This window comes from Mauremys mutica, chromosome 15 (assembly GCF_020497125.1).
Source record: "Mauremys mutica isolate MM-2020 ecotype Southern chromosome 15, ASM2049712v1, whole genome shotgun sequence".
Lineage (NCBI taxonomy): Eukaryota > Metazoa > Chordata > Testudines > Geoemydidae > Mauremys > Mauremys mutica.
In genome coordinates, this window is record NC_059086.1 from 37,032,499 (window position 1) to 37,043,457 (window position 10,959).

Below are 10,959 nucleotides of genomic sequence, written 5' to 3' on the forward strand. Positions count from 1 at the left end.
TGACAGGGGGGCTGTCCCTGCGGAGCGAGTGCCTTGTTCCCCTGGAGGTGGATGGGAGGAAGGTCACTGGGTACTGGAACACGGGCGCTGAGGTGACGCTGGCCCGGCCCGAGGTGGTGGCCCCAGATCGTGTGATGCCTGATACCTACCTGACCCTGATGGGGGTGGGCGGGACCCCATTCAAGGTGCCCGTGGCGAGGGTACACCTGAAATGGGGGGCCAAGGAGGGCCCTAAGGACGTGGGGGTGCACCACCATTTGCCCACGGAGGTGTTGATGGGGGGGACCTAGAGGATTGGCCAAGCAACCCCCAGAACGCCCTAGTCATGAGCCGTAGCCAGAGCCGGCGAGGGGCACTGCGCCCTGACACCGGGGAGGGTATCTCACTGGAGGCGCAGGACCGTACCCTGGTGGGGAGAGGGTGCCAAGGGACACGGCTCAAGGAGGCTGCGGCCTCAGACCCAGCCAGCGAGAGGGAGCCGGTCCCCGTCCCTTCCCCAGCTGCTGAGTTCCAGGCCGCGGTGCAGAAAGATCCCTCCTTGCGGAAGCTCAGGGACCTGGCCGACCTCAGCGCGGCACAGGCCCTGGGGGGAGGTTGCCAGGAGAAGTTCCTGTGGGAGAAAGGGTTCCTGTACCGGGAATGGGCTCCCCCAGGGGACGTGGAGTCGTGGAGGATCCAGAGGCAGCTGGTGGCACCCTGGAAGTATCGCCACAAGCTCCTGTACCTGGCCCATGACATCCCCCCCAGGGCACCAGGGAATCCGGCGCACCAGGCAGAGGCTGCTACAGAACTTTTACTGGCCTGGGGTCTTTACTACAGTCCAACGATATTGCCGAACCTGTGACCCCTGTCAGCGGGCGGGGAAGGCCAGGGACAAGGGGAAAGCTGCTTTCGGACCTTTGCCCATCATAGAAGAACCTTTCCAGAAGGTGGCCATAGACATGGTGGGACCTCTCAGCAAGGCGACCCGGTCAGGGAAGAAATACATCCTGGTGGTGGTGGATTTCGCTACGCGCTACCCCGAGGCGGTGGCCTTGTCCTCTATCGAGGCCGACACCGTGGCGGACGCGGTGCTGACCATCTTCAGCCGAGTGGGGTTCCCCAAGGAAGCCTTGACAGAGCAGGGATCCAACTTCATGCCGGCCCTGCTCCGGTGCTTGTGGGAGAAATGTGGGGTCCAGCTCACCTGGGCCTCAGCCCATGACCCCCAGTCCAACGGGCTGGTGGAGAGGTTCAACGGGACGCTAAAGATGCTGCTGAAAACCTTTATGGACCAGCACCCGCAGGACTGGGACAAGTATTTACCCCACCTGCTGTTCGCGTACAGGGAGGTGCCCCAGGAGTCTACCGGGTTTTCACCTTTCGAACTGTTGTACGGCAGGAGGGTGAGGGGGCCCCTGGACCCGATGAGAAACGAATGGGAGGGGAAGGCCGCTCCCGATGGACAATCAGTGGTGGAGAACGTCCTGACCTTCCGGGAAAGACTGGCCGAGCTCATGGGCCCGGCCAAGGAGAATCTGGCCCGAGCCCAGAAGAAGCAGAAGGTCTGGTGGGCCCGCGCCTTCGCCACCAGGGACCAAGTGATGGTTCTCATCCCCGTGAGGAAAAACAAACTCCAGGCTGCCTGGCAAGGCCCTTTCAAGGTTGTCAAGCAGCTAAATGAGGTAAAGTATGTGGTGGAGCTGTGGAACCGGGCGCACCACCGCCGCCGGGTGTACCATGTCAACGTGATGAAGCCGTGTGTGAGCACTGGGAGGAGCAGGGAGATGACCCGTTAGAAGATCTGTTCCCTGAGACAGGAGCTGGCTCCCCCCTGGAAGCAATTCCCCTCTCGGATCGGCAAACCCCTGCCCCGCAAGCTGAGACGGGGCCTGCCTCGGTTTCCCTGGGGTGCTGACCAAAACTAGCTGGGGATGGGATGGGATCATTCGCTGGGGGATGATACCTGATGGCCGGCGTGTAAGGGATGGCAGCTGCCCTGCGTAACCTGAAGGTGGGGGGGAGGTGACACCTGGACAAAGGCTGGAGGAGGGGCCGGGGTGGGGTGGCTGGGGGAGGCAGGAGGAAGGGGTTTCAGTTTGGGGCTGGCTGGGGAAATGGGGGGGAGGCCAAGAACCAGGATCTGGGGTCCCCACCCCCCAAGAGGGACCTGACTGAGGGGTCCTGTTTCCTGTACCCACAAGCTCTGTTTTGGGCTGTTCCTGTCGGCTAATAAACCTTCTGTGTTACCGGCTGGCTGAGAGTCCCGGTGCAACGCAGGAAGTGAGGGGTGCAGGGCCCTGACTCCCCCACATTCCGTGACACCAGCCCCCCCCACCCCCGCTCTAAGCACTAGACCCCCCCCGTCCCGGAGCTGTGGGTGGAACCCAGGTGTCCTGAGGCCCCGGTGTGTGTCGTGGGCTGGGGGGTGCTCAGGGTTGGGGGGTGGGTTTTGGGGCTCGCCATGGTGCTGGGTGGGGGCGTCTCTTGCGGTGTCGGGGGAGGGGGCGACTTGGCCCGTGCCAGCCCCACGCGGTCCCGGTCCCGGTCGAACACCGTGTAGTACTGGCCCAGGAAGACGTCCCCCAAGATCCAGAGGGGGCCGGCAGGGGGGGGCACGTCCAGGGCCATGAACCCGCTGACGCAGATGGAGAGGCCCAGCTGCGTCACCTGGGGGGGGAGATGGGGGAGGGGGTCAGGCCGGGCCTAGGACGGACCCTGTGGGGCCAGCACGGCACCCCCTGGCCCCCTTCTCCCCCATGGGCCCATTCCATCCCACGCCCCCCTCCGCCCCCAGGCCCAGCGCCCCCCAGAACTGCCTCCCTGCCCCCCATGGTCCCATGCCCCCTCACCCGTGAGCCCCGTGTCACCCCCTGGCCCCCCTTGCCCCAATGGGCCCATCCGACGCCCCCCTCCGCCCCCAGGCCCCGCGCCTCCCAGCACTGTCCCCCTTCCCCCCATGGACCCAGCACCCCCCCAGCACTGCCCCCTTCTCCCCATGGGGCCCCCGCCCCCCATGGGCCCAGTGCCCCCCCAGCACTGCCCCCCGCCCCCCATGGACCCAGCACCCCCCCAGCACTGCCCCCTTTCCCCCCATGGGCCCCCGCCCCCCATGGGCCCAGTGCCCCCCCAGCACTGCCCCCCGCCCCCCATGGACCCAGCACCCCCCCAGCACTGTCCCCTTCTCCCCATGGGGCCCCCGCCCCCCATGGGCCCAGTGCCCCCCCAGCACTGCCCCCCGCCCCCCTTGGGCCCAGCACCCTCCAGCATGACACCCCCCTTTCCCCCCATGCCCCTGCCCAAGTCACAGCACCCCTCAGGCCAGACAATCCCCGCAGCAGCCCCCAGCCCGCCATGGGCCCAGCCTCGCCCCCGGGGGGGCCTCACCTTCAGCACGTACTGCTCCCCCGTCAGGCTGAAGGGCTTCCCACCCAGCACGAAGGAGACCTCGGGCAGGCCTGAGAGCTGGTCGCAATCCAGCAGGTACTGGGGGAGAGCGCGGGGGGTGGGAGGGTGTTAGACAGCCCCCCCCACCAGAGCCAGCAGGGGGCGCAGCATGCACGAGAACCCAGGAGTCCTGCCCCCCCCCGCTCTAACCACTAGCTCCCACTCCCCTCCCAGAGCCAGGGAGAGAACCCAGGAGTCCTGCCTGGCTCCCAGCCCCCCCCCTGCTCTAACCACTAGACCCCGGTCCCCTCCCAGAGCCAGGCAGCGAACCCTGGAGTCCTGGCTCCCCGCCCCCCCCCCCCCGCTCTAACCACCAGACCCCGCTCCCCACCCAGAGCTGGGGGGAGAACCCAGGCGTCCCGGCTCCCAGCCCCCCCGGCTCTAACCCCTAGGCGCCTTGGCTAGAACCCAGGCGTCCGGCCCCCTTACCTGCCCATTGAGGGCGCGGAAGGGTCCCAGGGCCTTGTGCAGCGTCTTGATCTCCTTGCTGGGGCCTGCGATGAGGGAGGTGCCGGTGTCCACAATGGCCTGGCAGCCCCCCCGGCAGAGAGACGGCTTCTTGCACTGGTGCCCCCCCCGGGCCTTCTTCACCCGGATCCTGCGGAGAGGGGAGGCCGGGAGGGGGGTCAAGGGGAGGATGGGGGTACAGGGGGTGGCTGGATGAGGGTTCAAGGGTGGGCTTCGGGGGGTTGAGTGTAGGGGTCCGGGCCTGGTTTTCGGGACCGAGCAGGGGTGGTTTGGGGGGCCAGGGGGGATCAGGGGTCCCAGGGGGGTCGGGTGGAGCTCTATGGGGGTCCAGGAGTAATTCTGGGGGGGTTGGGGGCATTGTGGGGGGTCAGGGGAGCTGTCTGTTGGGTGGAGGTCAAGGGGCCTGTGGGTCAGGTGTGGGTCCAGGGCTGTACTGAGGGCTGGGGGGGGGGTGTCCAGGGGTTCTGGGGGTTGGGGGACCCTTGGGGGTTCTGGGAGTGAGGTGGGGGTCCAGGTGGTTGGGGAGGGTCCAGAGGCTCGGGGGGGTCAAAGGGCTCATGGGGCGGTTCTGGGGGGTGCAGAGGGTTGGGGAGGTCCAGGGGGGAGCTGAGGGTCAGGTGGGGGCCCAGGGGGTCAAGGAGAATCCAGAGGCTTGGGGATATTGGGAATCTGGGGGGTTTAGGGAGATCCTGGGGGTGGGGAGGTCTGGGTGGGGGGGTTTCTGGGAATCAGATGGAGGTTTTGGGGGGGTCCAAGGGCTTGGGGTGGGTACTGAGGACTGGGAGGGGTCCCGGGGAGTCCAGAGAGTTGGGGAGGTCTGGGCGGTTCCAGGGGGGCTCCAGAGGCTTTAGGGGGGTCCGGGGGGTACTCACCTGTCCACCTTGACCTGCCAGTAGGCCTTGCGGGACACGGGCACATAATGCAGCTCCCCCTGGTACAGCCCCGGGTCCGTGCCCCCCAGCAGCAGCTCGCCCCCGTCCTCCGCCGAGCCCCTGCAACCGGGGTGAGAGAGAGTGGGGGGCTGGGGATCTCAGGCAGGAGGGGGCGGGGGGCTGGCTGGGGAACTCAGGTGCTGGGGGGCTTTGGGGTCCAGGTGCCGGGGATCTGAGGACACCGCGGGGCTCAGGGGTCCGGGCGCTGGGGGTTCAAGCACACCGGGTGGCTCTGGGGTCTGGGCGCTGGGGGGCTTGGGGGTCGAAGGACACTGAGGGACTCAGGGGTCTGGGGGCTCTGGGGTCTGGGTGCTGGTGGGCTCTGGGGTCAAAGGACACCGAGGGACTCGGGGTCTGGGGGCTCTGGGGGGCTCTGGGGTCGAAGGACACTGAGGGACTCGGGGTCTGGGGGCTCAGGGGTCGAAGGGCACCGAGGGACTCGGGGTCCGGGCACCGGTGGCTCTGGGGTCTGGGGGGCTCAGGGGTCGAAGGGCGCCGGAGGCTCTGGGCGCTGGGGGGCTCTGGGGTCGAAGGGCGCCGAGGGACGCAGGGCGCCGGGGGCTCTGGGGTCTGGGGGGCAAGGGGGTCGAGGGGCGCCGGGGGCTCTGGGGTCTGGGGGGCTCAGGGGTCGAAGGGCGCCGGGGGCTCTGGCGCTGGGGGGCTCTGGGGTCGAAGGGCGCCGAGGGATGCAGGGCGCCGGGGGCTCTGGGGTCTGGGGGGCTCAGGGGTCGAAGGGCGCCGGGGGCTCTGGGGTCTGGGGGGCTCAGGGGTCGAAGGGCGCCGGGGGCTCTGGCGCTGGGGGGCTCGGAGGTCGAAGGGCGCCGGGGGCTCTGGGCGCTGGGGGGCTCTGGGGTCGAAGGGCGCCGGGGGCTCTGGGCGCTGGGGGGCTCTGGGGTCGAAGGGCGCCGGGGGCTCTGGGCGCTGGGGGGCTCTGGGGTCGAAGGGCGCCGGGGGCTCTGGGCGCTGGGGGGCTCTGGGGTCGAAGGGCGCCGAGGGACGCAGGGCGCCGGGGGCGCTGGGGGGCTCTGGGGTCGAAGGGTGCCGGGGGCTCTGGGCGCTGGGGGGCTCTGGGGTCGAAGGGCGCCGGGGGACGCAGGGCGCCGGGGGCTCTGACCTGCGGAGGTGGAAGGAGAAGACGTTCTGGTCCAGCAGCCCCTGCGCCATCATGCTGTCGAAGACGGGGGTGACCCCGCGCACCGAGAGGCCGGGGTACCCCATCCCCAGGATCCCGTCGAACTTGGCTGCCACGAACACCAGCCCCGGCAGCTCCACGGCCTCGGCGAACGTCTGGTTCTCCACTGTCAGGTTGGACACCTGGGAGCAGAGCTGGGCTGGAACCCAGGAGTCCTGGCTCCTGGCCCCTCCCGCCCCAACCACTAGATCCCCAATCCCCTCCCTGAGCCAGGGAGAGAACCCAGGCGTCCTGGCTCCCAACCCCCCCTGTTCCAACCACTAGACCCCACTCCCCTCCCTGAGCCGGGGAGAGAACCCAGGCGTCCGGGCCCCCACTCACGGTGATCGTGTCCTGGCTGAGGAAACCCTTCAGGCTGCCGCTCCCATAGTGGATGGAGAACTTGGTGTGGTTGCGTTTGTGGGTGCAGGAGAAGAGCGAGTAGTAGTGAGTGTGCACCCCTGGGGGGAGAGGGGGGGTCAGGAGAGACAGACACAGCCCCCCTGACAGAGCCCCCCCAACAGAGCCCCCTGGGTGGAGAGGGGGGGTCAGGAGAGACAGACACAGCCCCCCTGACAGAGCCCCCCCCAAACAGAGCCCCCTGGGCGGAGAGGGGGTTCAGGAGAGACAGACAGGCCCCCCGACAGCCCCCCAGGACGGGAGGGGGGGCCAGGAGAGACAGACACAGCTCCCCCCCAAGAGAGCCCCCGTGCACCCCTGGGGAGAGGGGGACAGGACGGACACAGCCCCCCCGACTGAGCCCCCCTGGGGAGAGCGGGGACAGGACCGACACAGCCCCCCCGACTGAGCCCCCCTGGGGGGAGAGGGGGGACAGGACAGATGGACACAGCCCCCCCGACTGAGCCCCCCTGGGGAGAGGGGGGACAGGACGGGCCCCCCCAGCCCCCCCACTCACAGCACGCCAGGTGCAGGAGGCAGCAGCTGGCCGAAGGCACCCACAGGTCGGACGAGCCCGTGTCGAAGACGACGCTGAACCGCTGGGGGGGCGTCCCGACCCCGATCTCCCCATAGTACTGGGCCTGGGGGGGTCAGCGCCGGGGGTCAGCGCCCAGCCCTGGCCCCCCAGCGCCCCCACTCCCTCCCAGCCCCCCAGCCACAGCCCCCCAGCGCCCCTGCCCCCTCCCAGCCCCCCACCCCTGGCCCCACAGAGCCCCCGCCCACTCCCAGCGCCCCAGCCACAGCCCCACAGAGCCCCCGCCCCCTCCCAGCACCCCAGAGCCGTCCCCTGCCCCCCAGCCACAGCCCCACAGAGCCCCCGCCCACTCCCATCCCCACAGAGCCGTCCCCTGCCCCCCAGCCACAGCCCCCCAGTGCCCCCGCCCACTCCCTGCCCCCCAGCCCTGGCCCCGCAGCGCCCCCACTCCCTCCCAGCCCCCCAGCCACCGCCCCCCAGTGCCCCCGCCCACTCCCAGCCCCCCAGCCACAGCCCCACAGAGCACCTGCCCCCACCCATCCCCCCAGTGCCGTCACCTGCCCCCCAGCCACAGCCCCCCACTGCCCCCGCCCACTCCCTGCCCCCCAGCCCTGGCCCAACAGAGCCCCGGCCCACTCCCAGCCCCCCAGTGCCGTCACCTGCCCCCCAGCCACAGCCCCCCAGCACCCCCGCCCACTCCCTGCCCCCCAGCCCTGGCCCCACAGTGCCCCCGCCCACTCCCAGCCCCCCAGTACCATCACCTGCCCCAGAGCCCCTGCCCACCCCCAGCCCCCCAGTGCCATCCCCTGCCCCCCAGCCCTGGCCCCCCACCGCCCCCACCCCCACCCAGCCCCCCAGTGCCGTCCCCTGCCCCCCAGCCACAGCCCCCCTGCGCCCCCGCCCACTCCCATCCCTCCAGTGCCGTCCCCTGCCCCCCAGCCACAGCCCCACAGAGCCCCCGCCCCCACCCAGCCCCCCAGTGCCGTCCCCTGCCCCCCAGCCCCGGCCCCACAGAGCCCCCGCCCCCACCCAGCCCCCCAGTGCTGTCCCCTGCCCCCCAGCCCACAGCCCCACAGAGCCCCCGCCCCCTCCCATCCCTCCAGAGCCGTCCCCTGCCCCAGCGCCCCCGCCCACCCCCAGCCCCCCAGTGCCGTCCCCACAGAGCCCCTGCTCTCCCCCAGCCCCGGCCCCCCAGTGCCACAGCCCCCTCCCAGCCCCCCAGTGCCATCCCCTGTCCCACAGACTCCTCCCAGCCCCCAAAACCTCCCCCAGCATCAGCCTCTTCCCCACAAACTACCCCCCAGCACAGCCCCCTGCCCCCCACATCCTCTCCCCACTCCCCTTCAGCGCAGCCCCCCCAGGCTGAGCAGCCCCAGGGCTGGGTTCGGGGGGGTCACTCACGTCCATGTAATTGTGCAGACGCAGGGGGGCAGCTGAGCGGCTGTGGGGCCCCCTGCCCTGTCCCCTGCCAGCCCCCAGGTCGGCAATGGGGAGCCCCCTCCCACCGAACCGGCTCCGGACTGAAGGGAACTTCCGCAGGGGGATCCTGTCGGAGAAAGGGGGGGGTCGGTGCAGGGAAACCACGGGACCCCCCCCCCGAGACCCCCCCGAATCCCCCCTGAGCCAGCCAGTCCCTGCCCCGGGGCCGGGTGGGAGCAGTGGAGGTACCAGTCTCACGCAGGGGCCTGGAACTGGCCGGACTGGTCGGGGGACTGGCTGGGTGGGGCAAGCTCAGAAATCCCCATAGTGTGTGGGGCACCTGGAGCCTTTGATCTGCTGTGCCAGGCAGCCCCTGCCCACGCTGGCTCCTGCGTCATCCCAGCCGTGACCCAGCTCACCCCCTCCCTCCCTCGGCGGGGAGAGAACCCAGGTGTCCTAGTTCCCAGCCACCAGTTCTAACCACTAGACTCCCCTCCCAGAGCCAGGGAGAGAACCCAGGAGTCCTGGCTCCCAGCCCCCCCTGCTCTAACCACTAGACCCCGCTCCCCTCCCAGAGCCAGGGAGAGAACCCAGGAGTCCTGGCTCCCAGCCCCCCCTGCTCTAACCACTAGACCCCACTCCCCTCCCAGAGCCAGGGAGAGAACCCAGGAGTCCTGGCTCCCAGCCCCCCCCCTAACCACTAGACCTCACTCCCCTCCCAGAGCCAGGGAGAGAACCCAGGCGTCCGGGCTCCCAACCCCCCCTGCTCTAACCACTAGACCCCACTCCCCTCCCAGAGCCAGGGAGAGAACCCAGGAGTCCTGGCTCCCACCCCCCCGCAACCATTCCCCTCCCCTCTCAGACAGGACCCAGGCGTCCGGGGCCCTCACCGGATCAGTGCCTGGGTGCTGAGCGCCAGCAGCAGCAGGAGGGCGGCCCAGCCCGGGGCCCCCATCGTGTCCGGTGCGACGGCGGCTGTCAGTCCGTCTGGCCCCAGGCCCGGCAGCCGCCTCCTCCCACTGGCTGGGTCACCTGGGGTGCAGCGCCTGATTGGCCGGGAGCCCCTGGGGCTCAGGCTCAGATTGGCCCAGGCCTCCTGGGGTGCAGCACCCCATTGGCCCTGGCTCTGCCAGCGAGGCAGCCGTGGGCGGGGTGTCACCGGGGCGCCCCACGGCCTGGCTGGGGGCGGGAGCTGGGCGCTGGGCCTGGCGGGGGGGGAAGTCCTGCCCCTCGGCCCCCCTCAAACCCTGCCCCCTTCCCCACAGCCCCATAGACTCACAGCCCCCAGCCTGCACCATAACCCTCCCCACCCCCACAGCCCCACAGACCTCCCCCCTCCCCCTCACTGCCCCATAACCCTCCCCACAGCCCCCAGTCTGCACCATAACCCTCCCCACCCCCACAGCCCTACAGACCTCCCCACAGCCCCCAGCCTGCACCATAACCCTCCCCACAGCCCCACAGACCTCCCCCAGCCCCCAGCCTGCCCCATAACCCTCCCCACAGCCCCACAGACCTCCCCACAGCCCCCAGCCTGCATCATAACCCTCCCCACAGCCCCATAGACCTCCCCCCTCCCCCCCACTGCCCCATAGCCCTCCCCACAGCCCCCATACTGCACCATAACCCTCCCCCTCCCCGCCCTAGAACGCTCACCATACCCCTCCCCACAGCCCCATAGACCTCCCCACAGCCCCCAGCCTGCACCATAACCCTCCCCACCCCACAGCCCCATATAACTCCCCACAGCCCCATAGACCTCCCCCCTCCCCCCCACTGCCCCATAGCCCTCCCCACAGCCCCCAACCTGCACCATAACCCTCCCCCTCCCCCTGCTGCCCTATAACCCTCCCCACAGCCCCCTTCCCCACAGCTCTATAGACCCACAGCCCTCCCCACAGCCCCCAGCCTGCACCATAACCCTCCCCACCCCCACAGCCCCATAGACCTCCCCACAGCCCCCAGCCTGCACCATAACCCTCCCCACCCCCACAGCCCCATAGAACTCCCCACAGCCCCATAGACCTCCCCCCTCCCCCCCACTGCCCCATAGCCCTCCCCACAGCCCCCAACCTGCACCATAACCCTCCCCCTCCCCCTGCTGCCCTATCACCCTCCCCATAGCCCTCCCCACAGCCCCATAGACCTCCCCACAGCCCCCAGCCTGCACCATAACCCTCCCCACCCCCACAGACCTCCCCCTCCCCCTCACTGCCCCATAACCCTCCCCACAGCCCCCAGCCTGCACCATAACCCTCTCCCTCCCCCTGCTGCCCTATAACCCTCCCCACAGACCTCCCCACAGCCCCATAGACCTCCCCACAGCCCCCAACCTGCACCATAACCCTCCCCACCCCCACCGCCCCATAGAACTCCCCACAGCCCCATAGACCTCCCCCCTCCCCCTCACTGCCCCATAACCCTCCCCCCAGCCCCCATCCTGCACCATAACCCTCCCCCTCCCCCTGCTGCCTTATAACCCTCCTCACAGCCCCATAGCCCTCCCCACAGCCCCCTTCCCCACAGCTCTATAGACCCACAGCCCTCCCCCCAGCCCCCAACCTGCACCATACCCTCCCACAGCCCCATAGCCCTCCCCACAGCCCCCA

At 70.0% G+C, this 10,959-nt stretch overlaps 1 protein-coding gene across 1 annotated transcript; it reads right to left on the reverse strand.

Annotated features, from left to right (window-relative positions):
• Positions 1–1,015: 1,015 nt before the first annotated feature.
• NAPSA (napsin A aspartic peptidase) lies at positions 1,016–9,305 on the reverse strand. The gene is made up of 10 exons (XM_044988363.1): positions 9,241–9,305; positions 8,333–8,477; positions 6,914–7,037; positions 6,340–6,458; positions 5,941–6,140; positions 4,767–4,886; positions 3,856–4,024; positions 3,367–3,465; positions 2,443–2,649; positions 1,016–1,156 (listed from the first exon to the last, which is right to left on the reverse strand). The coding sequence occupies exons 1-10, from the start codon at positions 9,303–9,305 to the stop codon at positions 1,016–1,018; spliced, it is 1,389 nt and encodes a 462-aa protein (XP_044844298.1).
• Between the last annotated feature and the right edge of the window lie 1,654 nt (positions 9,306–10,959).